We start from the raw sequence: 27,994 nt of genomic DNA on the forward strand, positions 1-27,994 counted from the left end.
AGTATGGTTCAATGCAAATATGTAGTGGGTGTAAAGTTTGTTTTAATTTCACACTCATTAAACACGAATCAATCAACACATGCTTCTCTTTGAACTACTTAATATAATATTCAACTTTTAGGAAATCAATGAAAAACACAATTTTGGTTCCTCAATTGCGTTGCCCACACCAGTCAGCAGATGGCGACGTGCGTCTTTTAGGTTCAGGCGATGCTGCTAGTGTGACGTATAATCTAGTGGACGTGACGCTCCTTCAACAACAACAGCTAGTCAGACACCTCGGTAGCTTTCTAGCAAATATAGCTACAACATTCACGCTCTTTACACTGTTTTGGCGTATATTAGTCGCTGTTACACACTTCTGTCGTATGTACTTGTTGGCCCATTCAATTATATATTTACGTTGTTTTGATCAGCTAGCTGGTTTGCTAAGTTAGCTTAGAACTAGGCTAGTCGCTAATGCTAGCTAGCTAACATCCCCGACCATGAGTTCACTAAGCTACTCTCCTCCTGCTAAAGAAGAGGGGGTCTGCTGGACGGAGAAAGAAGCTATCATGAAAGAGGAGGTTGAAGAGAAGGATGTTACAGTACAAAAACAAGTAGAGGGTGAGGCTGCTACCGTGAAAGAAGAAGAGAAAGACGTTTCAGTGAAAGAAGAGGAAGATGCGTTCAGAGTGAAAGAGGAGGAGGATGTTACAGTAACAGAAGTGGAGGAAGAGAAAGAGGAGGAGGCAGTTTTTGGAGTGAAAGAGGAGGAGGGGGAGATTACTGTCACATTGGAGGAAGAAGAGGAGGTTGGAGATCTGTTTAACACCAGTAAGTACCGTCTCTGCAGTCGTTGAACCAATATGCAGTTTAGGGGTTCTACACTTTAATGTTGTTCTGTAGGAATGGCTGAAGCTACACTGTAATGTGTAGAACATCAAGAGTGGACCATCAACCAAACGTTAACAATTGATCAAATGCGTCCAATGACAATTCCTGAAATACTGTAGTCCTCAATATCTCCTATTAGATTAGCCCAATATGTAGTTTTACAGGGGCAATCAGCAGTTGTTACATCCATTTAGGGATTTATACATTAATATGTTCACATCTGTTTCTTGAAGAATTCACTTAAAAATGCATCATGAGCTTAGTTCAACTGTCATACCCCACCAGAACCCCAAATATAAGCTTTTTTTACTCCAATGTTGTCAGTAAATATAAACAAACACCGTATATCCTCAAAACATGGTTAAAACTATATTGTTGATATCATGGATGGTTACATTTCTCCAGCCCCATCCCTCAGCTTTTTACCGAAACGGGCAGGGAGTACGCTTTGTTATTGTTGCTACTGCTGATTGCTGCCCCCATTACTCCTCAAGGTCCAAGGACTGTATGTTATTTTCAGAGGTAGACTGGCTCTGGCAGGTAAAATAGTCAAATAATCCACCTAAATGTGAATCGATTCTCAATTGCGATACGTTTCTAGAAACATAAATCGCTGTACTTTCATATCACATCAAAATAATTTCACTTAATACTTTCATATCACATCAAAATAGGTAACCAGTCGCGACGCCCCAAACGGTAAACAGAATTTGTTTCTCGTAATTTCTCCTTCCTTCAGGCTTCTTTTTCTTCTTTGGACTTTATATGGCGATTGGAAACCAACTTTAAGGTGCATTACCACCATCAACTGGACTGGAGTATGGACCTCAGTTCATCTTTCAATCACCCACGTGGGTATATACCAAGACAGTCATGAAGAGGGCACAACAAAACCTTTTCCCCCTCAGGAGACTGAAAAGATTTGGCATGGGTCCCAAGATCCTGAAAAGGTAACACAGCCTGACCGGTTGCATCACCGCCTGGTATGGCAACTGCTCGGTATCTGACCGTAAGGCGCTACAGAGGGTAGTGCGAAGTACATCACAGTACATCACTGTGGCCAAGCTTCCTGCCATCCAGGACCTATATAATAGGCGGTGTCAGAGGAAAGCCCACAAAATTGTCAGAGACTCCAGTCACCCAAGTCATAGACTGTTTTCTCTGCTACCGCACGGCAAGCGGTACCGGAGCGCCAAGTCTAGGACCAAAAGCCTCCTCAACAGCTTCTACCCCCAAGTCATAAGACTGCTGAACAATTCATAAAATCGCCACCGGACAATTTACATTGACCCACCCCACTCCCTTTTGTGCACTGCTGCTACTCGCTGGTTGTTTGTTATCTATGCATAGTCACTACGCCCCCGCCTTCATGTACAGATTACTTCAACTAGCCTGTACCCCCGCACACTGACTCGGTACCAGTGCCCCCTGTATATAGCCTCGTTATTGTTATTCTCATTGTGTTACTTTTTATTATTACTTTTTATTTTAGTCTACTTGGTTAACATTTCCTTCTTCTTGAACTGCACTGTTGGTTAAGGGCTTGTAAGTAAAGCATTTCACGGTAAAGTCTAAGTTGGTGTCTTGACGGATTTGTAAAAAACGGTTTGTCATAAAACACTATATATACAGTGGGGAGAACAAGTATTTGATACACTGCCGATTTTGCAGGTTTTCCTACTTACAAAGCATGTAGAGGTCTGTAATTTTTATCGTATGTACACTTCAACTGTGAGAGACGGAATCTAAAACAAAAATCCAGAAAATCACATTGTATGATTTTTAAGTAATTCATTTGCATTTTATTGCATGACATAAGTATTTGATCACCTACCAACCAGTAAGAATTCCGGCTCTCACAGACCTGTTAGTTTTTCTTTAAGAAGCCCTCCTGTTCTCCACTCATTACTTGTATTAACTGCACCTGTTTGAACTCGTTACCTGTATAAAAGACAACTGTCCACACACTCAATCGAACAGACTCCAACCTCTCCACAATGGCCAAGACCAGAGAGCTGTGTAAGGACATCAGGGATACAATTGTAGACCTGCACAAGGCTGGGATGGGCTACAGGACAATAGGCAAGCAGCTTGGTGAGAAGGCAACAACTGTTGGCGCAATTATTAGAAAATGGAAGAAGTTCAAGATGACGGTCAATCACCCTCGGTCTGGGGGCTCCATGCAAGATCTCAACTCGTGGGGCATCAATGATCCTGAGGAAGGTGAGGGATCAGCCCAGAACTACACGGCAGGACCTGGTCAATGACCTGAAGAGAGCTGGGACCACAGTCTCAAAGAAAACCATTAGTAACACACTACGCCGTCATGGATTAAAATCCTGCAGCGCACGCAAGGTCCCCCTGCTCAAGCCAGTGCATTTCCAGGCCCGTCTGAAGTTTGCCAATGACCATCTGGATGATCCAGAGGAGGAATGGGAGAAGGTCATGTGGTCTGATGAGACAAAAATAGAGCTTTTTGGTCTTAACTCCACTCGCCGTGTTTGGAGGAAGAAGAAGGATGAGTACAACCCCAAGAACACCATCCCAACCGTGAAGCATGGAGGTGGAAACATCATTCTTTGGGGATGCTTTTCTGCAAAGGGAACAGGACGACTGCACCGTATTGAGGGGAGGATGAATGGGGCCATGTATCGCGAGATCTTGGCCAACAACCTCCTTCCCTCAGTAAGAGCATTGAAGATGGGTCGTGGCTGGGTCTTCCAGCATGACAACGACCCGAAACACACAGCCAGGGCAACTAAGGAGTGGCTCCGTAAGAAGCATCTCAAGGTCCTGGAGTGGCCTAGCCAGTCTCCAGACCTGAACCCAATAGAAAATCTTTGGAGGGAGCTGAAAGTCCGTATTGCCCAGCGACAGCCCCAAAACCTGAGGGATCTGAGGAAGGTCTGTATGGAGGAGTGGGCCAAAATCCCTGCTGCAGTGTGTGCAAACCTGGTCAAGAACTACAGGAAACGTATGATCTCTGTAATTGCAAACAAAGGTTTCTGTACCAAATATTAAGTTGTGCTTTTCTGATATCAAATACTTATGTCATGTAATAAAATGCAAATTAATTACTTAAATTAATTACTTAAAAATCATACAATATGATTTTCTGGATTTTTTTTTTAGATTCCGTCTCTCACGGTTGAAGTGTACCTATGATAAAAAATTACAGACCTATACATGCTTTGTAAGTAGGAAAACCTGCAAAATCGGCAGTGTATCAAATGCTTGTTCTCCCCACTGTATATATATATATTTTTTTTTTGTGTTGCTGACACCCCTCTCCAGAGGTGTCTCATTATTGGGATTCATTTCTGATTCCTACCTGTAGCTCACTGTAAAGTGTCTAGTGATACAGGTTAAAGGGCCCTGTTGGAGATTGGTGGTTGGTAGCGGAGTCGAGGGAACTAGCAGGGTTGGACACGGCCATGTTATTATCCCACACACAGTCTCTGTGGTTCATATGAACCCCATTCCTGGGAATTAGATTTGTTTACAAATCGCCCCTGTCTGTTACCACAGAAGGGTTCCATCTGTCCCGTTCCCAGCTAGGTTACGAGGCGCTTTGTTGCCAGTACCTATGACTGGTTCATAGGGGAAACCTCCATGCTTATTATAGAAAAAGTAATTAGAGGAAAACTACTAAAACTATTTATTAAACTGAAATAAAATAGCAAACCTGTTTGAAAAATGAAAACTATTCCAAAACTATCTTTTACTCCAAAACTAAAATAGCCTAAAATAATATTATATTAAATAATAATATTATGTTCAGTTTGAATAATTTATATCTTAACTTTGGACAAAAATAGAATTGGGTTTTAAATATTTTTTACGTGTTTTTCAAGCTTCTGAACCTGGTGGCTGGTAAATGCTGCCATGGGATGGCAATGTTTCAAATAGACCTAGCTTGTGTATCACTATCACTTGCTATCACCAGAAATACTTTAAGAAATTAGGATATTGGAAACTCCTTTCAATTCGTATTAACAGCTTAAAGAAAATAACATTGGCATGAATTACCATCTGTGAACAAGAAGCACAACAATACAAATATTTCAGAGATGTGAGATAATTCACTTGTTCTCTGTAATATTGTATAGCTTTGCAATCGTGACATTATGTACTTTCAAGGAAAATAAGCATGTTTCTCGACTCGTACCCCGGCTTTAAAAAGGGATTTCGTGAGAATTAGCTTAGGAAATGCGTGTCACAGCATGACAATGTGCCTGCCTATTGAATTTGGAATGCACTGTACTGTTCATCTCTGAAACTCACTGAGGTAATTCCTTTGATACAGCAGTAGCAATACAGGGATATAACATCTACAGAAAAGACAGGAATGCTTATGGGGGAGCTGTTGCTGTATACAGAGCATTCGGGAAAGTAGTCAGACCCCTTGACTTTTTCCACGTTTTTGTTACTTTAAAGCCTTATTCTAAAATTGATTAAATTCTTTCCCCCCCTTTAATTTAGCTAATTTATTTGGCACACCTGCATTTGGGGAGTTTCTCCCATCCTTCTCTGCAGATCCTCTCAAGCTCTGTCAAGTTGGATGGGGAACATCAATGCACAGCTATTTTCAGGTCTCTCCAGAGATTTTAGATCGGGCTCAAGTCCGGGCTCTGGCTATGTCACTCAAGGACATTCAGAGACTTCTACCGAAGCCACTCCTGCGTTGTCTTGGCTGTGTGCTTAAGGTCGTTCTCCTGTTGGACGGTGAACCTTTGCCTCAGTCTGAGGTCCTGAGCACTCTGTGGTCCTGACTAGTCTCCCAGTCCCTGCAGCTGAAAAACATCCCCACAGCATGATTCTGCCACCACCATGCTTCACCGTAGCGATGGTGCCAGGTTTCCTCCAGGCGTGACGCTTGGCATTCAGGCCAAAGAGTTCAATCTTGGTTTCATCAGACCAGAGAATCTTGTTTCTCATGGTTTGAGAGTCCTTTAGGTGCCTTTTGTCAAACTCCAAGCAAGCTGTCATGGGCCTTTTACTGAGGAGTGGTTTCCGTCTGGCCACTCTACCATAAAGGTCTGATTGGTGGAGTGCTGCAGCGATGGTTGTCCTTCTGGAAGGTTCGCCCATCTCCACAGAGGAACTTTGGAGCTCTGTCAGAGTGACCATCAGGTTTTTGGTCACCTCCCTGACCAAGGCCCTTCTCCCCCAATCGCTCAGTTTGGCCGGGTGATCAGCTCTAGGAAGAGTATTTAATTTAAGAATGATGGAGGCCACTGTGTTCTTAGGGACCTTCAATGCTGGAGAATTTTTTTGGTATCCTTCCCCAGATCTGTGACTCGACACAATCCTGTCTTGGAGCTCTAAGGACAATTCCTTCGACCTCATTGCTTGGTTTTTGCTCTGACATGCACTGTCAACTGTGGGACCTTATATAGACAGGTGTGTGCCTTCCAAATGATATCCAATCAATTGAATTTACCACAGGTGGACTCCGAACAAGTTGTAGATACATCTCAAGAATGATTAATGGAAACAGGATGCACCTGAAAGCAATTTTGAGTCTCATAGCAAAGGGTCGGATTAAATAAGTTATTTCTGTTTTTTACCTGTTTTCCCTTTTTCATTATTGTGTGTAGATTAATGAGGATTCTATTTTTTAAATACATTTTAAAATAAAGTTGTAACGTAACAAAATGTGGAAAAGGGGAGGGGTCTGAACTTTTTGAATGAACTATGTTTTATTTCATTTAAAATGTAACCTTTATTTAATTCACAATCACGGCCGGTTGTGACACAGCCTGGACTCGAACAGGGGGGTCTGTAGTGACGCCTCAAGCACTGAGATGCAGTGTCTTAGACCGCTGCGCCACTCAGCAGCCCAAAAATCATGTTCTAGTGCTGTCCCCAACTAAAATAAAACTTGGTCAACCAAGAGTCGTCTGTTCTTTCTACCAATCGATTGGTTGAAATGTTGTATGTATTTTTCCATATACACTGCTCAAAAAAATAAATGGAACACTAAAATAACACATCCTAGATCTGAATGAATGAAATATTCTTATTAAATACTTTTTTCTTTACATAGTTGAATGTGCTGACAACAAAATCACACAAAAATAATCAATGGAAATCAAATTTATCAACCCATGGAGGTCTGGATTTGGAGTCACACTCAAAATTAAAGTGGAAAACCACACTACAGGCTGATCCAACTTTGATGTAATGTCCTTAGAACAAGTCAAAATGAGGCTCAGTAGTGTGTGTGGCATCCACGTGCCTGTATGACCTCCCTACAACGCCTGGGCATGCTCCTGATGAGGTGGCGGATGGTCTCCTGAGGGATCTCCTCCCAGACCTTGACTAAAGCATCCGCCAACTCCTGGACAGTCTGTGGTGCAACGTGGCGTTGGTGGATGGAGTGAGACATGATGTCCCAGATGTGCTCAATTGGATTCAGGTCTGGGGCACAGGCGGGCCAGTCCATAGCATCAATGCCTTCCTCTTGCAGGAACTGCTGACACACTCCAGCCACATGAGGTCTAGCATTGTCTTGCATTAGGAGGAACCCAGGGCCAACCGCACCAGCATATGGTCTCACAAGGGGTCTGAGGATCTCATCTCGGTACCTAATGGCAGTCAGGCTACCTCTGGCGAGCACATGGAGGGCTGTGCGGCCCCTCAAAGAAATGCCACCCCACACCATGACTGACCCACCGCCAAACCGGTCATGCTGGAGGATGTTGCAGGCAGCAGAACGTTCTCCACTGCGTCTCCAGACTCTGTCACGTCTATCACATGTGCGTGTGAACCTGCTTTCATCTGTGAAGAGCACAGGGCGCCAGTGGCGAATTTGCCAATCTTGGTGTTCTCTGGCAAATGCCAAACGTCCTGCACGGTGTTGGGCTGTAAGCACAACCCCCACCTGTGGACGTCGGGCCCTCATACCACCCTCATGGAGTCTGTTTCTGACCGTTTGAGCAGACACATGCACATTTATGGCCTGCTGGAGGTAATTTTGCAGGGCTCTGGCAGTGCTCCTCCTTGCACAAAGGCGGAGGTAGTGGTCCTGCTGCTGGGTTGTTGCCCTCCTACGGCCTCCTCCACGTCTCCTGGTGTACTGGCCTGTCTCCTGGTAGCGCCTCCATGCTCTGGACACTACGCTGACAGACACAGCAAACCTTCTTACCACAGCTCGCATTGATGTGCCATCCTGGATGAGCTGCACTACCTGAGCCACTTGTGTGGGTTGTAGACTCCGTCTCATGCTACCACTAGAGTGAAAGCACCGCCAGCATTCAAAAGTGACCAAAACATCAGCCAGGAAGCATAGGAACTGAGAAGTGGTCTGTTGTCACCACCTGCAGAACCACTCCTTTATTGGGGGTGTCTTGCTAATTGCCTATAATTTCCACCTTTTGTCTATTCCATTTGCACAACAGCATGTGAAATTTATTGTCAATCAGTGTTGCTTCCTAAGTGGACAGTTTGATTTCACAGAAGTGTGATTGACTTGGAGTTACATTGTGTTGTTTAAGTGTTCCCTTTATTTTTTTGAGCAGTGTATATACACACCCCATGTGTTTTAATAAGATCAACTATATGTACTGAACTGGTCTGATGCTTTAAGCACGCGTTTGATTAAATAATTAAGACACGCAAATGACTCGAGGGAGCCAAGATAACCAAGATAACCTAACCAGAAGGAGAAAAATACTGCCGTTATGCTCTTGAAGTTTCCGGTAATGGGCTACACCAGAGGTTGGCAACCTTTTCCATTTGGAGTGCCAAGTTATCTTACCATTTCTACCAATCTGCGTGCCAGTTAGGATTTTCATCTGCACATTTTACTGGAACAGTTTAATTTAATTCATAATAGTATCTCAAAATTATAGAATGTAGATTAATCTACATTTTATATAAATCTAAATGAAAATTATACAAATTTAAACTGATGAGGACAGAGGGCGCTGTTTTCACTTTGGGGGAAAAACGTGCCCAATTTAAACGGCCTCGTACTCAATTCTTGCTCTTACAGTATGCATATTATTATTACTATTGGATAGAAAACACTCTCTAGTTTCTAAAACCGTTTGAATTATATCTGTGAGTAAAACAGAACTCATTTGGCACAAACTTCTTGACCAGCAAGTGGAAAATCTGAAATCGATGCTCTCTTCTGGGTCCTGCCTATAAATGGGCATGATACCTATTAGTATACATGCACATCATACACCTTCCCCTGGATGTCTGAAACTGGAAACACTTATCTCCCTCACTAGCTTTAAGCACCAGCTGTCAGAGCAGCTCATAGATTACTGCACCTGTACATAGCCCATCTATAATTTAGCCCAAACAACTACCTCTTTACCTACTGTATTTATTTATTTTGCTCCTTGGCACCCCATTATTTCTATCTCTACTTTGCACCTTCATTCACTGCAAACCAACCATTCCAGTGTTATTTTTTACTTGCTATATTGTATTTACTTCGCCACCATGGCCTTTTTATATTTTTATTTATTTATATATATATTTTGTTTGCCTTCACCTCCCTTATCTCACCTCACTTGCTCATATTGTATATAGACTTATTTTTCACTGTATTATTGACTGTATGTTTGTTTTACTCCATGTGTAACTATGTGTTGTTGTATGTGTCGAACTGCTTTGCTTTATCTTGGCCAGGTCGCAATTGTAAATGAGAACGTGTTCTCAATTTGCCTACCTGGTTAAATAAAGGTGAAATAAATAAAAATAAAAATGTCAAGATGCAGTGTGAGAAAAAATGGAGTGTTTATCTTGGTCTGAGATGGAATACGTCCTCTTGGAATGACGTGTCACCCATTTCCTGTTTTCAGGAAGGCGCGAGGTTGGACCTGGATTTGCCTTCTGAATAGCTTTCGTTATAGGCGACTACTATCTCCGGCTTTGATTTTATTTGATACATATGACAATATCATCGTAAAGTATGTTTTTTCAATATAGTTTTATTAGGTTTTTGAAATTTATTCGGGACGTTAGGTGTGTTGCGTTGTGTGCCTTTGTTCAGAAAGGAGACCTTCGCGCCACTTGGCTAGTGCGCTTGCTAATTCAAGAGGGAAAATGGATGTTCTAAATCCAAACAACGATTGTTCTTGACAAAGGACACCTTGTACAACATTCTGATGGAAGATCAGCAAAAGTAGGACCCATTTTATGATGTTATTTCATATATCTGTCGAACTGTGTACTATTAGTTTTGCGCCCAGGTTTTGGGCACTCGGTCGACATAACGTAAGCCTTATGTGGTAATGAAGTTATTTTTAGAATTCTAACACGGCGATTGCATTAAGAAGTAGTGTATCTATCATTTCCTATACAACATGTATTTTTTAGTTATGTTTATGAATAGCTATTTGGTCAGAATATGTGTCAGAAAAAGTGTCAGAAAAAAATCCGGACGTTGTGGGAAAAAGTAGCTATGTTAGCAGAATGTATAACCACTGATTTCAGCTCTAAATATGCACATTTTCGAACAAAACATAAGTGTATGTATAACCTGATGTTATAGGACTGTCATCTGATGAACCTTATCAAGGTTAGTCAAAAATTATATATCTTTTGCTGGTGTGTCACGATCGCTAACTTTTACTGCTGGGAAATGGCTTGTGTTTCTGGCTATTGTGGTAAGCTAATATAACGCTATATTGTGTTTTCGCTGTAAAACACTTAAGAAATCGGAAATATTTGCTGGATTCACAAGATGCTTGTCTTTCATTTGCTCTACACTATGTATTTTTCAGAAATGTTTTATGATGAGTATTTAGGTATTTGACGTTGGTGTCTGTAATTATTCTGGCTGCTTTCGGTGCAATTTCTGATTGTAGCTGCAATGTAAACTATGATTTATACCTGAAATACGCACATTTTTCGAACAAAACAAAGATTTATTGAATAACATGTTATAAGACTGTCATCTGATGAAGTTGTTTGTTGGTTAGTTTGGTTGGTTCTTGGTTAGTTAGGTTGGCTTTGTGCATGCTACCTGTGCTGTGAAAAATGTCTGTACTTTTTTGTATTTGGTGGTGAGCTAACATAAATATACGTGCTGTTTTCACTGTAAAACATTTTAAAAATCGGACATGTTGGCTGGATTCACAAGATGTGTACCTTTCATTTGCTGTATTGGACTTGTTAATGTGTGAAAGTTAAATATTTCTAAAAAATATATTTTGAATTTCGCGCTCTGCCTTTTCAGTGGAATGTGGGAGGAGTTCCACTGGTGGAACACCTGAGCAGTAAAGGTTAAAAGTAACTTTTATTGCCATTGCCAACTATGTAAAAATAGCCTACATAAAGCCAACAAATTAAAATATTGCAGCCTGCAGGTAGAAAATATCCTATAAATCACATTTGCTGCACATGGCCTGTCTACAACGAACTGGAAACATTGTATCAACTATCAACTGGGTCGGCCCAAAATTGGAGATAGCAAGCTTGCAACATTGTATAAAATATTGTATAATATAAAATATTCCCGCGCCAGTGAGTTTGGGACAGACACAGCTGTCGGCTATTTGTGCAAAGAATAAGAAGTAATCAGGTATTTTATGACTTTCCACTGGATCAGAGCGTTACATTTTTCCCTTTTATGCTGAGTGGTTATCGAAAGGGCAAGAGTTAGAAATATTTTACGAAAATACTTTGAGGAACTGTTGTCATTCACAATTGATTTTGATTAGACTTTGTTTACTTGCTGTTTGAGGTGAAGAAAAAATTACTTTGAGAAGCTCCACAACTCATTAGTGGTGGTGCGTTAAGACAATCAGAAATACTATCAGACAACCGCAAATGGGCACATTCATAGGCCTAAATTTGCGCGCAGGCCAGGTAGACTAATCCTACTTCTATATGGCTAATCAGGTAGACTAATCCTACTTCTATATGCGTAATCAGGTGTGCATCCTTTCTCAACATTGACAGGAGTGTTTCAAACAAAAGACAATGAATAAATTGACAAAACTGACGCATCTTGCGGGGTCAGGTCTGGGTGGTCTGCCATGGGGTGTTTCATTTAGTATCCGTTTGGGTCGGCATGGGGAATGATTGTAATTCCCCATAGTATGTTTTACCGAAGTTGACATTGAGATATTAAAGACATGATAGATCAGACGCAGAGTATATAAAGGAGTGAGATCTGTAGAAAGACAGAGTGGCTGTGGAATGTGCTGGGTGGACGGGAGGAGATCACAGGAGTGCTATAGGGGAAGCGGATGGACATCTGTGGATTAGGCGAAGGAGGGGTTGAGGTCAGGAGGTCAGGTCAGATCCCCTGAAGGGAGTAATAAGGGTTAAGTATCCTGTTACCCTCTTCCTGTGGAACCAGGAAATGTAATGATTGGAGAGAAGGAGGAGTGTCCAAAGTGAGGGATATATACTTGTGATGGTGAGAACATGTTTTTGTCTGAATTACAGCTGTAACGACCCTTTGGGAATAATTAAACTTGGTTAAGCTTCTCTAGTGTCCGTGAGTTATTTTCTCTGAAATATTAGAACCTAACACTATAATTAGTGTTCCCTGAAGGAGGGAAACGAGGTACAACACCTGTTTGGCCCCACCCCTTCCTGGGTCGGTGAAGAGTGGTATTAAATTTAAGGAATAAACCCGAGCCTCACGCTCATCACCTGTAGAAGGCAGGGCTTCCAGCGAGGCGTGAATTTAATAGTATGTTGTACCTAGTTTCCCTCCTTCAGGGAACAGTAGTTATAGTCATAACGTTACGCTGGTCATATGATGAACTTCAACTTAAATAGGGGATCTTGCTGTCGGACAGTTTTTTTGTATTCTGAAATGCACTCGACCTACGTATCATTTAGTGGCTCCTTATGTTACGCTGGTTTTCGTGGGCACAGAAATACTAAATCATTTCAGTTTTCTAAATCCAATGGTTTTTAACTGAGAGTCATCTTGTAATCCAAGATGGCGTAGCAGTAAAATGTGCTTGTTGTAAATGTTATGTTTTTTTCATCATTTTTTGCAATATATTTCAATCTCTTTTTCCATTTTAAAATTAAATATACCTTCCAGCAACCCGCCTCACCCAATGTGATACCGATCTGCTATTTTTTAGACCTTATAGCTAGAACCTCCATCAGCAGCTAGCCAGCTGACCAACTAATTAGCTACTAGCTATTTAGTCATTGTTAGCCACTGCTAGCGGCCTTTACTTTTTTTAGCTCAGACACCAGCCGCTTTTAGCCTGGATAATACCTGCCAGTCTGCATAGCGCAATATCAACCCTGAGGATATCGGACTGTTTTTCTCCACTACATCACCGTATTCCTGACGTAAGGTCTGGACCATTACATCGGATAATCGCAGCTAGCTAGCTGCTACCGAGTGGCCCAGCCCCGAAGCTAGCTTTGAGCCAGGCCCATCTCCCGGCCTGCTTAGTGGACCCTATGATCACTCGGCTACACAGCTGATGCCTCCCAGACTCTTCACTAAGACGACTAGAAGCCACTACATCACCGGATTCCTGCCGTAAGCTCTGGACTTTTGCACCGGATTGGCTATATTGGCTAACGCCCTTGTCCCGAAGCTAACACCAGTTAGCCTCGAGCCAGGTGCATCTCCCGGCTAGCAAACAAAATTACTCCAGCTACAATACCTCTTTTGCCAATTGGCCTGGACCCTTTGTCGACACGGAGCCCCGCCGATCCATCACGACTGGTCTGCCGACGCAATTCCGTCCGATGTGCCCTCAACTGGCCTTTGCAGGACGTTGGTGACATCCTTGTCCCGAAGCTAGCACCAGTTAGCCTCGAGCCAGGCGCATCTCCCGGCTAGCGTAGTAATGACTACCTAATGGCTTCCCTGGTTCATATATTGCTGTTCACTGGACCCTATGATCACTTGGCTACATAGCTGATGCCTGCTGGACTGTTCATTAAGCACGGTACTCCATTTTGTTTATCTGTCGGCCCCAGCCTCGAACTCAGGCCCTGTGTGTAGTTAACTGACCCTCTCTGCCCATTCATCGCCATTTTACCTGTTGTTGTCTTACCCGTTGTTGTCTTAGCTAGCTCTCCCAATCAACACCTGTGATTGCTTTATGCCTCTCTTTATGTCTCTCTAATGTCAATATGCCTTGTATACTGTTGTTTAGGGTAGTTATCATTGTTTTATTTGACTGGAGCCCCTAGTCCCACTCAACATGCCTCAGAGAGCTCTTTTGTCCCACCTCCCACACATGTGGTGACCTCTGTGGTGGTTAATTTCTTTACTATCAAATGAGGAGAGACAAACTTCACACAAGTCAGAGTTGTACTTAAACTAAACCTTTAATAATAAGAGCTTTGCAATAGCAATGACTTATCAACGATTCACCATTTTCTAATGATCCGTTGAGAGTGGCAAAACAAAAGTACAAAGATCTTTTATAGCCAAGATACACCCCTTTCAACCTACATGACGAACAACAGATACATAGAATGGTCACAAGGTTAAGATTTGTATGAAAGATATCTATAGTACATAGCAGACAGCATCTGCTGTGTCAACAGTTTTCATTGTATAGACCAGTGTCTGGCCCTCCTACTCCAAACTAGAACCGTCTTTTCCTGGTACGGTATAGAACAGAACCACTAACTCATGTTCTCTGGAATGCTCTTTAGGTTTTATCACCCAAAGACATCGTAAATCTCCTTTGTCAGTGTTATCTCATAGAGGCCCATCCTCAGTAGAACACACACACAATAGTTAACCTGTTTGGGCTGCAAGGGACAGTATTGAGTAGCCAGATAAAAGGTGCCCATTTCAAACGGCCTCGTACTCAATTCTTGCTCGTACAATATGCATATTATTATTACTATTGGATAGAAAACACTATCTAGTTTCTAAAACCGTTTGAATTATTTCTCTGAGTGAAACAGAACTCATTCTGCAGCACATTTCCTGACCAGGAAGTGGAAAGTCTGAAATCGATGCTCTGTTCTTCTTCCTGCCTATAAATGGGCACGAGACCTATTAGTATACATGCACGTCATACACCTTCCCCTGGGTGTCAAGAGGCTGTGAGAGAAGAAATGAGGTGATTATCTTGGTCTGAGATGGAACACATCATCTTGGAATGACGTGTCCCCCATTTTCGGTACTCTGAAGAGCGTGAGCTGGACAGTGGGATTGCCTTTTGTTTAGCTGCCGTTATAGGCGACTATTATCTCCGGCTTTGATTTTATTTGATACATGTCACCATATCATCGTAAAGTATGTTTTTTCAATATAGTTTCATCAGATTATTTACATTTTTTCGGGAGTTTTGCCGTGTTCCGTTCTCTTCCGTTTGTTGACATGGAGAGCTTTGTGCCACTAGGCTAGCGCGCTTGCTAAATGAAGAGGGAAAGTTGCCGTTCTAAATCCAAACAACGACTGTTCTGGACAAAGGACACCTTGTCCAACATTCTGATGGAAGATCAGCAAAAGTAAGAAACATTTTATGATGCTATTTCATATATCTGTCGTAGTCGTCGGCGCCCAAGTGTTTCTGGCTATTGTGCTAAGCTAATATAACGCTACTGTCTGTACATTATGCCTTGAATCTATCCAACCACGCCCAGAAATCTGCTCCTTTTATTCTCTGTTCACAACCCACTAGACGACCAGTTCTGATAGCCTTTAGCCGTACCCTCATCCTACTCCTCTGTACCTCGGGTGATGTAGAGGTTAACCCAGGCCCTGTGTGTCCCCAGGCGCTCTCATTTGTTGACTTCTGTAATCGAAAAAGCCTTGGTTTCATGCATGTTAACATCAGAAGCCTCCTCCCTAAGTTTGTTTTACTCACTGCTTTAGCACACTCCGCCAACCTTGATGTCCTTGCCGCGTCTGAATCCTGAATCCAAAGATTCTGAAATTTCCTTCCCCAACTACAACATTTTCCGTCAAGATAGAACTGCCAAAGGGGGCGAAGTTGTAATCTACTGCAGAGATGGCCTGCAAAGTGCTATCCTACTTTCTAGGTGTAAGCCCAAACAGTTCGAGCTTCTAATTTTAAAAATGAATCTCTCCAGAAATAAGTCTCTCACTGTTGCCATCTGTTATAGACCCCCCTCAGCTCCCAGCTGTGCCCTGGACACCATATGTGAATTGATTTCCCCCCATTCTATCTTCAGTTCGTTCTGCTAGGTGACTTAAACTGGGATGCCTGGTTGTTCTTTAAAAGTAATTTCCTTACCACCTTAAATAAGCATGCCCCTTTCAAAAAATGTAAAACTAAGAACAGATATAGCCCTTGGTTCACTCCAGACCTGACTGCCCTCAACCAGCATAAAAACATCCTGTTGCGTACTGCACTAGCATCGAATAGTCCCTGCGATATGCAACTTTTCAGAGAAGTCAGGAACTAATACACACAGTCAGTTAGGCAAGCAAAAGCTAGCTTTTTCAAACAGAAATTTGCATCCTGTAGCTCTAACTCCAAAAAGTTTTGGGACACTGTAAAGTCCATGGAGAATAAGAGTACCTCATCCCAGCTGCCCACTGCACTGAGGCTAGGAAACACTGTCACCACCGATAAATCCACGATAATTGAGAACTTCTGTCAGGATTTGGCCAGGATTGTTCCGGTTTTGGCCACTAGATGCCCCCGTTGTGCTTTTTTGACCCTTTTGTTTTCCCTTGTTTCCAGTTATTATTTGCACCTGTGCCTCGTTTCCCTTGAATGTATTTAAACCCTTAGTTTTCCTCAGTTCTTTGCTCTGTGTTTGAATGTTAGCACCCAGCCCTAGCGATGCTGTGAACATTTGTTGCTCCAGTTGGACTCTCTTGTGATACTGTTATTGTTCTGTTTTTGTTCTCGTTTATTTATTTTGGATTATCTTTTGAGGCTTTTTCCTGCTGTACTTACCACCTTGTGGATTTACCTTTTGACTTGGAGGATTTCCTTCTTCTCTTGGAATTACTTTTGATGTTGTGGATTTATATTTTTGCCTGAAGAACTTTCCTTTTTTCTTTATTTAAACACCGTCTCAAGTACTGCTGTGTCTGCCTCATCTTCTGGATTCTGCCGACTATTAGTGGCTCAGTTTGCGAAGTGACTGTTTCTCACACCGGAGACCCGAGTTCGTAACCGGGTCCTCCATGCTTTCCTCCTGGCTACCCCAATCCCGGTCAACAGCTCCCCACTCCCTGCATCTACAAGCCCAAACCTCCCCAGCTTCTCCTTCACCCAAATCCAGATAGCTTATGTTCTGAAAGAGTTGCAAAACCTGGACCCGTACAAATCAGCTGGGCTAAACAATCTGGACCCTCTCTTTCTAAAAAATTATCCGCGGCCATTGTGGCAACCCCTATTACTAGTCTGTTTAAACTCTCTTTCGTATCGTCCGAGATTCCTAAAGATTGGAAAGCTTCCGCGGTCATCCCCCTCTTCAAAGCGGGTGACACTCTAGACCCAAACTGTTACAGACCTATATCCATCCTGCCCTGCCTTTCTAAAGTCTTCGAAAGCCAAGTTAACAAACAGATCACTGACCATTTTGAATCCCGCCGTACCTTCTTCGCTGTGCAATCCGGTTTCCGAGCTGGTTACGGGTGCACCTCAGCCACGCTCTAGGTACTAAACGATATCATAACCGCCATCGATAAAAGACAGTACTGTGCAGCCGTCTTCATCAACCTGGCCAAGGCTTTCGACTCTGTCAATCACCGTATTCTTATCGGCAGACTCAACAGCCTTGGTTTCTCAAATGACTGACTTGCCTGGTTCACCAACTACTTCTCAGATAGAGTTCAGTGTGTCAAATCGGAGGACCTGTTATCCGGACCTCTGGCAGTCTCTATGGGGGTACCACAGGGTTCAATCCTCGGGCTGACTCTTTTCTCTGTATGTACCAACGATGTTGCTCTTGCTGCGGGTGATTTCTTGATCCACCTTTACGCAGACGACACCATTCTGTATATATCTGTCCCTTCTTTGTACACTGTGTTAACAAACCTCCAAACGAGCTTCAATGCCATACAACACTCCTTCCCTGGCCTCCAACTGCTCTTAAACGTTAGTAAAACTAAATGTATGCTCTTCAATCGATCGCTGCCCGTACCCGCCTGTCCAGCATCACTACTCTGGACGGTTCTGACTTAGAATATGTGGACAACTATAAATGCCTAGGTGTCTGGCTAGACTGTAAACTCTCCTTCCAGACTAATATTAAGCATTTCCAATCCAAAATTAAATCTAGAATTGGCTTCCTATTTCACAGCAAAGCCTCCTTCACTCACGCTGCCAAACATACCCTCGTAAAACTGACTATCCTACTGATCCTTGACTTCGGCGATGTCATTTTCAAAATTGCCTCCAACACTCTACTCAGTAAACTGGATGCAGTCTATCACAGTGCCATCTGTTTTGTCACCAAAGCCCCATATACCACTGTTCTCGTCGGCTGGCCCTCGCTACATATTCGTCGCCAAACCCACTGGCTCCAGCTCATCTATAAGTCTTTGCTAGGCCGCCTTACATCAGCTCACTGGTCACCATAGCAACACCCACCCATAGCACGCGCTCCAGGAAGTATATCTCACTGGTCATCCCCAAAGCCAACACCTACTTTGGCAACCTTTCCTTCCAGTTCTCTGCTGCCAATGACTGGAACGAATTGCAAAAATCGCTGAAGTTGGAGACTTATATCTCCCTCACTAACTTTAAGAATCAGCTATCTGAGCAGCTTACCATTCACTGCAGCTGTACACAGCCCATCTGTAAATAGCCCATCCAACTGCCTACCTCATCCCCATGTTTTTATTTACTTTTTTTGCTCACACCAGTATTTCTACTTGGACATCATCATCTGCACATCTATCACTCCAGTCTTAATGCTAAATTGTAATTACTTTGCTACTATGGCCTATTTATTGCCTTACCTCTGTACTCCATTTGCACACACTGTATATAGATTTTTCTATTGTGTTATTGACTGTACTTTTGTTTATCCCATGTGAAACTCTGTTGTTTTTGTCACACTGCTTTGCTTTATCTTGGCCAGGTCGCAGTTGTAAATGAGAACTTGTTCTCAACTGGCCTACCTGGTTAAATAAAGGTGAAAAAAAACAAAAATGTATGAATTGTTCATGACGTCCTCCAGGGATTAAAAAAAAAAAAAATCTTGTTGAAAAGTGATATATAAATACAGTAAAGTAAAATAGTGTTTTTTTTAGACAACTGCGAACTTGAAGGAGTGAGTGATGTCATAGTAAGGCATTCAAGGAGTTGGCTTGATGGGAAGTCGTGATGTCATCCAACAGGCGACTGATCTTCATGTGAATATTCATTATTCTTTTTAAAATCCTTCCTGTTCTGTCAAGTTGAATGTTGAACATTGCTAGAAAGCCATTTTCAAGTTTTGCTATAGACTTTCAAGACGATTTTACTCCAAACTGTAACTAGGCCACTCAGGAACATTCAATGTCATCTTGGTAAGCTCCTCCAGTGTAGATTTGGCCTTGTGGTTTAGGTTATTGTCCTGTTAGTACAGTTTTTGTATTCAGATCACTGAGATGCACTCTACCTACGTAACATTTAGTTTCCTTATATTACGCTGGGAAAACAGTTTTCATTGGCACAGAAATTCTAAATCATTTCAGAGTATGCAAAATCCAATGGTTCTAACCGAGAGTCACCTTAACTTTATTGACAACACCCAAATGGATACTGTGATTAACACGGTTCTTCAATAATTACACATAATTCTTAATACTGTAGCTGTTTTGTTAGTCACATGTTCAACTATCTTGAAAATAAAGGAGAGCCGCACACTAAAGTATTCCCTTAAACGGATGTTTCTAAAAAAATTAAACATGTCTACCTTAACATCAAAATCGTTGCACTGGGTTGTAGGCACAAAAGATAACCCTTTATTAAGCAAAGAGACATGGGCAGGGCTCAATATCTTGCTTGATAAATTAAAGACACTCTGTCCCGTGGGTTCTGGGACCGTGTGAACGGTCTCCTCTGCCTCTGATAGTCGTTTCTTCTTACCCCGTCGGGTGCGGCATCTCGTCGATGCGCGTGCCTGCGGCCACCTCCGCCCTTCCGTCTGTCCAGTCTCTCTTTGAAAAAAAACTACCACTGGAAGCCGATGAGGCGCTGGTTGTAGAGTGTTGATCAGACGGGGGTGGATCGAAGTTAGCGGCATCCCTCCTGCGTCTGCCATGGAGAGGAGGAGCAGGACCTCCCTTGTCAGGGTTTCTCCAGAAGTAGACTTTGTCCTCGGCCTTGTCTTTTTTTGTCTTGGTTGAATTTCTTGATTTTAAGTTCCTTTATTTCTGTAGACAACTTGTCCTGGAGCGCTTGGTTAGTTTTCATCAGTTCATTGAATATGCCATCATCATTAACAGCTATTTGTAGAGCTGTTGCTTACCTAGACATACTCCGTCTCCTTTTAGAAGCAAGAGTTATTTTATTCCTCCAACCAATCGCAATCACTCTATCGAGACATATTGCAGACTTGTTGAAAAAGATGTTGCTCATCTCCTTAAGAACAAACAGGAGTCCAAATCTTTCCATAATTTACCTAAGGAGAAAAAACAAGCTTTGCTTGATTTTAAAATCCGATACCTCAGTCCTTATTCGTCCTGCCGATAAGGGTGGGTCGGTTGTACTGATGGATAGGACAGTTTATGTAAATGAGTGTCATAGACAACTGCTTGACAACACCTTTTACAAGAAACTCAGAAGTGACCCTGCTTCCCAATTTCCGAACACTATCGTTACTGTCCTAGATGGGTATTTAAGTTAAGCAGTATGATCTCTATCATTGAATCTCTTGATCCTCTCCCTGAGAATACCTTGTTAGTTACTTTTGATGTTGAGTCGTTGTACACAAATATTCCACACGAGGGCGGTATTGAAACTATGGAACATTTTATTTTGCAACGTGACCCTAATGAACTACCTTCCAGTGCATCATGCATTATAACATTGGCTGAATAGTACTCACACACAACTATTTCATGTTTCTAAATGATTTCTTTATTCAGACGAAGGGTACTGCTATGGGATCCCCCATGGCTCCTTCCTATGCTAATTTGTATGTGAGTTACATGGAGAAACAGTCTATTTTCAATCCTCTCAAAAATGTTTTCTTGATTAACATCATTATTTGGAAACGGTATATTGATGATATTTTTGTTCTATGGAGGGGTGATGCAAAACAGCTCCAGGCGTTCCATGCTTTTCTTAACTCCTGTTCTGAACATTTGAGATTTACTATGCAATCTGATACACCTCAAATCACTTTTCTTGATCTTCTGATCTTGTGTGAAAATAATGTTCTATACACTGATCTTTACAGGAAACCTACTGATCGTAACAGTTTGTTGAGAGCTGACAGTTGTCACCCACTTCCCTTGAAAAATAGTTTGCCCTACAGCTAATTCTGTCGAATCCAAAGAATTTGCAAAAAACAATCAGATTTCGACAGAAATATGGCTGAGACTCAAAGAAAGTTCAAGGAGAGGGGGTACAAATATGATCAGATTAATATTGCCATTGAGAAAAAAAAACTAAAAACTAGACATTACCCTTTTCAAGGGTAGTCTCGCAAAAAAACGCGTTCTTGCATTCTAACTACCCGCTATTCAAAGCGCTCTGAACAAATTAAGGGAATCGTTCACAAACATTGGCACATTCTAAAATCCGATGATAGTCTCGGTAATGGGCCACTCAGGAACATTCAATGTCATCTTAGTAGAAATCTCAGAGACCAATTGGTACACTCTGATTTAACCCCCCAAGATATTCCTGAACAACGTCTATTTGTGCCCCTACTGGATGGAAATTACAAGTGTAATGGCTGTGCTCAATGCAATGGCACTTATAAATGCAGATCCTTTAAACACCCACAAACAGGGAAATCAATCCCAATCAAAGGCGTTATTACGTGCTCCACTAAGGCAGGTATTTATCTTATAACTTGTCCTTGTGGTAAAAATGATGTGGGTAAAACAAAGCGCGAATTAAAAGTATGTACCTCAGAGCATCGTAGCACCATTAGGTGCAAAAACTTGACTTACCCAGTTGCGGCCCACTTTTTGGAGGCAGGCCACTCGATTTCGTCTCTGCGTTAAATTGGCATCGAACATGTCACCCTCCCTAGGAGAGGGGGTGACCTTGATAATTGATTGTTAAAACGAGAGGCTGCCTGGATCTTTAACTTAAACACCCTTGCTCCCTTCGGTCTCAACGTAGACTTTGATCTGAAGCCATTCTTGTGATTATTGTGACTTTGCCATTGTAATTGTTTGTAAGCTTGTGTAGTCTAAAATGAATCTATGATCGTATGCTATCCATTTGTTTTTTGTATGCTGTTCTTTGTATGCCATTTTAATATTTGAGAATTAACCAATGATATTAGGCCCCTCTTGGCCATGATTACAGACACCTGTGTGTCTATTGACACTATATAAACGAGTCATCCCACAGTGTTTGTGATTATACCCTGCTGAAGACAGCTTGGCTGTCGAAACGTTGGATATTATATTTTTGCATCTGAGCTCCTAGAGTGTGCGGCTCTCCTTTCAAGTTTTCTACTCCGCTAGCCAGCACCTCGCCTAAATAGGTGTGCGTTTATTTTTCTTCTAGACATGTTCAACTATCATCAGCTGATCCAGGAAATCATTTTCTGAATGACAGTCAAATGACAAACATCACAACATGCAAAAACAACCAAAGTGCTTCTTCATTCATTACTCTGGTAAAGACAGTTATGCCGTGCTCCACGTTGGATCCAACATCCCTAACAAATTGATGTTTATAGTGTGTTATTGTCTGCTTGATTTACAGTAGGGTCTCGTTAGTCTGTTTGGACACAGAGATACTTACCTCATAATGTGTAGAGAACTGTTCCTTGATGGATAGGCTATTGTACAACACACAGAGCTATTTTCCTATATTTGTTGTTAGGTGAAGTTATGGGTCCTACAGTAGGTCTATGTTATTAGGTGAAGTTATGGGTCCTACAGTAGGTCTATGTTATTGTTAGTGTAAGTTATGGGTCCTACAGTAGGTCTATGTTATTGTTAGTGTAAGTTATGGGTCCTACAGTAGGTCTGTTATTGTTAGGTGAAGTTATGGGTCCTACGGTAGGTCTATGTTATTGTTATGGGTCCTAGAATACACTATGTATGTCATGCAACAACAACCAAAGTGCTTCTTCGTTCATTACATAGGTAGATTCGTTGTTAGGTGAAGTTATGAGCCAATTTAGCAAACAGTGTACAAACCCTCATTGTCAGGCTGATGGAAAAGCTAGCCAAAGAGCATTTTACTGGTTGAAGTGTTTTTTAAGTACAAAGCGGTTGATTTGCGATGATGACACACATTATTTTAAGCAGGACATTCAAACGAGCCTTACAATTTTAATCCAAAGTAGTGTGAAATGCACTCATAAGCAACCTGGAAATGGAGGTTACTCCCCTGAGATTTCCCATATTCACATTCAGAATACATTGTGAAAAACTAAAATCTTTGCTCACCATTTTTGCTCCTGGCAGATATACTACATCCATAACTATCGGTTCCTCATTAGCAGGGAGGAGTTTCTACAACCAAATTGCATGTGCATCGCCCTCATGCCGCAATTTTAGAAAACACAAAATGGGGCCTATATTGGAGACCAAAAGTCGTCTGGCACACTACTTAGAGTTTCAACAGCATGAATAACTTATTTCTAGTCTACAATCTTAGATGTTACTACTAATGTGAAAACAAGACAAAATATGACTGTTCTTGCTCATTTTAAGACAAATGTCAAATAATTATTACATTCAGTACAGACGTCAATTGTTGTACAACATCATGGCTACACTGTTGGCATCACCTTTTACAGTAGATGTCTGCTGTTGTGGGCCTTTAACCATCTGTCTGACTTTGTTGTTCACACAGGAGAGAGACGGGACTATCGTGGATCCTCTGGGGAGCCTCAACAACCTCATGATGCTAACAAGGCAGAGAAGAGTCTCTCCACATTAGAACACCTCAAGAAACACCCGCAGAGATCCACAGGGAAGAAACCTCACTGCTGCTCTGACTGTGGGAAGAGATTCACCTCCTCAGCAGGCATTAAAATTCATCAGAGAACACACACAGGAGAGAAACCTTATAGCTGTACTCAATGTGGGAAGAGTTTTACTCATTCAACCAGCCTGATGTCACACCAGAGAACACACACAGGAGAGAAACCTTATAGCTGTACTCAATGTGGGAAGAGTTTTACTCATCTAAGCAGCCTGATATCACACCAGAGAACACACACAGGAGAGAAACCGTATAGCTGCGGTCAATGTGAGAAGAGTTTTTTTACATCTGGCCATCTGAAGATACACCAGAGAACACACACAGGAGAGAAACCGTATAGCTGTAATCAATGTGAGAAGAGTTTTTTTACATCTAGCTATCTGAAGATACACCAGAGAACACACACAGGAGAGAAACCTTATAGCTGTGGTCAATGTGGGAAGAGTTTTACTCAGCTTAGCAACCTGATTTCACACCAGAGAACACACACAGGAGATAAACCATATAGCTGTGATGAATGTGGGAATAGTTTTAGAACGGTGTGTAATCTGACTCATCACCAGAGAACACACACAGGAGGGAAACCTCATAGCTGTACTCAATGTGGGAAGAGTTTTTTTACATCTAGCCAGCTGAAGATACACCAGAGAACACACACAGGAGAGAAACCTTATAGCTGTGATGGATGTGGGAAGAGTTTTACTCAGCGAAGCAGCCTGAAATCACACCAGAGAATACACACAGGAGAGAAGCCTTATAGCTGTACTCAATGTGGGAAGAGTTTTGCTTACCTAAGCAGCCTGATATCACACCAGAGAACACACACAGGAGATAAACCATATAGCTGTAATGAATGTGGGAAGAGTTTTACTACTTCGAGCAATCTGACTCTTCACCAGAGAACACACACAGGAGAGAAACCTAATAGCTGTACTTAATGTGGGAAGAGTTTTGTTCAATCTGGCAATCTGACAGTACACCAGAGAACACACACAGCAGATAAATCTTATAGCTGTAATCAATGTGGGAAGAGTTTTACTCAGTCAAACAGCCTGGTACAACACCAGATAACACACACAGGAAATAAATCTCGAGATAATCTGATAAAAGATCTCTGATCAAGTAATAGAAAATACATACATGAAGGAGTTGTTTCATGATATCAATGAATTAATGTCACAATGTAGAATGTTAATACATTGTAGTAGGAGTATTTGAATGATGTCACAATGTAGAACCCTAAACGTTTGCCCCCTTATCAATTGATTTCAACATGATATGGATATTAGCCTCAGGGGGAAAATCCAGGCCCTGAATTGGAAGAGTACTGTTAAGATTTTTTTTTAAATGTACTAACAAAAGAGTTGTGTTACACTTACCACGTTGGTGACCCACTTGAATCATAATGCAACACTTCAAAATGTAGCGAGCTGTTTTCTACAAATTGTCCTCTAACCAGGGATGTACACCAGGGATGTACACATTACTCCCAGATTCCGTGTGGTTTTTGTTTTAACAGGACGTGCAACCTCATCTCCCTCCTCTCGCACAAATGATTTTAGCATGATATTGAGGATTTATGACAAATTTGTCTTGCGTTCCTTTGTTTAGCAACCCCTAAATCTAAATGCATCACTCCAAAATTTAGCTGACTGTCTTCTGCAAGTTGTCCTCTAACCTGTAAGCTAAAAGATATCTCCCATTTCCATGTTTTTTTTTTATGTTAGTTTCAACAGCAAGTACAACCTGATTTCCCCCCCTAATCGATATCAGTGATTTATTGCTACTTGTCAAAACAACAGCGTTTTTGGTGCTTGTGCAGTTTATAAGGTTCTTGTATAAGTACATTCAAGTAATATTATTATTGTGGCAGATGTTTGTGAATATAGTACATTTTATGTTTATTTTTTCAATTTATCACAAACTGTTTATGCATTTGGACTATTGATTTTTGACACGTTAAAACTGTGACATTGGGGCTATCCCACCGAGCAAAATGTCGTTGAAAATAAGACATTGCCCGACATACACTATAAGTTTGGTTTTAGTTGAAAGTGAAAGTTGGAAAGAAATCTATTTAATTTCAACGTACTTGCAGCCTATACACATGGTCGCAGTATAATAAATTGGCCTATAATCAATTTTATGAACAATCCTACATCACTCCAGTATTTATTTACAACATTCAAGTGCTAATTGTCTTTATTCCACTACTGAAGAAGCATGACTTAAATCACCTACTCATATTTCAAACATTCAGCCTGACAAAATATATATTTTATGCCTCACCATTAAGTGAATTATTGCTAATACATATTAACAAAGGGGTGTACATTTGGTTTAGATTTTTCATGTTAAATATTCGTGTTAGATTTAGTAACCGTAATTATTTTTGCAACCAACTGACAATTTTTGGGTACAATTATATTGACATTGTTGCCCTGCTTTTAGAATATCAGGGTTCATTCTCAGATGTGCCAACCCAAATGTACTAGAGCATGACATTGGGGACTGGGCCCTGATCCAACAACATGCCTATTGAGTGAACCCTGAAAAGAGAGAAAAGCTCCGCAGTGAGGTGGAAAGTTACTACAGATATTGCAGGAGTTTCCTCTTGAAATCAGACATGTCTGTGGTAAGGACAACTTGGTTGCTGATTGTCTCAAAGGTGAGCAGTCAAAAAGATTTGTGTTTAGCCAGTGCGTTACAATGGATCACAATTTATTTTGACTGCATGTTTTTCCTATTGGAGATGAGTTTTGTTTGGGCTCGTTTCAAGGGGACGAGAGTTCTAGAAGCTAGTGAGTTTTAGGATTCTATCGAAAGAAAAGGGATTAAAAAATAATACAATATGGTTTTTGTTGTTGACGCATGTTGATAGTTAGTAATTACTTTCTTTTCTCATCGCTACAACTCCCGCACAGACTCGGGAGAGGCGAAGGTCGAGAGTCATGCGTCCTCCGAAACACAACCAAGCCGCACTGCTTCTTAACACAGCACGCATCCAACCCGGAAGCCAGCACCAAGGAGACACCGTACACCTAGTGACCTAGTCAGCGTGCACTGCGCCCAGCCCGCCACAGGAGTCACTAGTGCGCGATGAGACAAGGATATCCCTGCCGGCCAAACCCTCCCTAACTAGGCCAATTGTGCGCCGCCCCATGGGCCTCCTGGTCTCGGCCTGGTCTCTTGGTTCAAGCCTGGGCTTGAACCAAGAGTCTCCGGTTGCACAGCGATGCAGTTCCTTAGACCACTGTGCCACTCGGGAGCCTTGAAGTTGTTTTCTGTTGGTGGTAAGCAAACTTGTCCAACAAAAACATAGGATATATTTGTTGTCTTAAGGGGGAAGGTGTTACAGGCTTTGGTTTTTCCATTTATGTTTTGAGGTTGGACTTTAGCACGTATAGCTCATTAGCACGTAGGACGCCCTGATTGGTGTCACCTCTTTAGCCACCCGTGCTGGCTTGTCCATCTTGTTAGTGGGAAGGTGTTTCACCTGAGCTGGTCCAGGTTCTATTTAAGAGTGTCTGGCCCAGTGCTCCAGTTGTCTTGATAGATGTGGAGAGTCAACACCTTTAGTTGTGCTACCTTTTTGGTTTGCTTCCTGTCTTTACGTTTGGTGTGGGTTTTTCTTTCGTTTGCCTCTTCTTGGGCAGATTTAGTGGGTGGCTTTTACTTCCCAGTTGTTGTCACTAGTCAACTTTCAGTGGACACTCCCATAGTGTCTATCAGAGACCCTCCTAAAAAACAAGCTTATATTTTGGGTTGGATATTATTCATATTTTAATCAATGGCATTTCCTTAGAATGTTCATTAGTCTTTCAGTTGTTATTCTTCTGTTTTTTATCCTCTTATGTTTGTTGTGTACTAAATATTTCTGTTTATTTTCATAGTTTTTTTGTATGAAGTCATTGTTGCATCCATGTCTGAAATGTGGTGTATAAATAAAGCTTGATTTGAACATATTGTAAAACAAATTAACCCAATGACCGACCAATCAACAGACTCTTGGTATCCCCCTTGTCCCTTTCCCAATGTCATGTACTAGACCAGGTACTGTGTTACAGCTGCTCTCTCCTCCTCAATGCCACAAACTCGAACTC

The 27,994-nt window shown here is 41.8% G+C and overlaps 1 protein-coding gene across 1 annotated transcript; it reads left to right on the forward strand.

The window, feature by feature from the left end:
- Positions 1-132: 132 nt before the first annotated feature.
- Positions 133-27,852, forward strand: LOC139542026 (zinc finger protein 180-like). Its single transcript, XM_071347000.1, has 2 exons — positions 133-816; positions 23,760-27,852. The coding sequence occupies exons 1-2, from the start codon at positions 486-488 to the stop codon at positions 24,827-24,829; spliced, it is 1,401 nt and encodes a 466-aa protein (XP_071203101.1). The 5' UTR covers positions 133-485; the 3' UTR covers positions 24,830-27,852.
- The last annotated feature ends 142 nt before the right edge of the window (positions 27,853-27,994 follow it).

The sequence above is a fragment of the Salvelinus alpinus genome, chromosome 17 (assembly GCF_045679555.1).
Source record: "Salvelinus alpinus chromosome 17, SLU_Salpinus.1, whole genome shotgun sequence".
NCBI classification, from domain to species: domain Eukaryota; kingdom Metazoa; phylum Chordata; class Actinopteri; order Salmoniformes; family Salmonidae; genus Salvelinus; species Salvelinus alpinus.

Bases quoted from the DNA above. Each gene is read 5' to 3' on its own strand.
- LOC139542026 (XM_071347000.1), top strand. From the start codon at position 486: ATGAGTTCACTAAGCTACTCTCCTCCTGCTAAAGAAGAGGGGGTCTGC. The intron at 817-23,759 runs GTAAGTACCGTC...TTGTTCACACAG, and splicing joins TGGAGATCTGTTTAACACCA to GAGAGAGACGGGACTATCGT.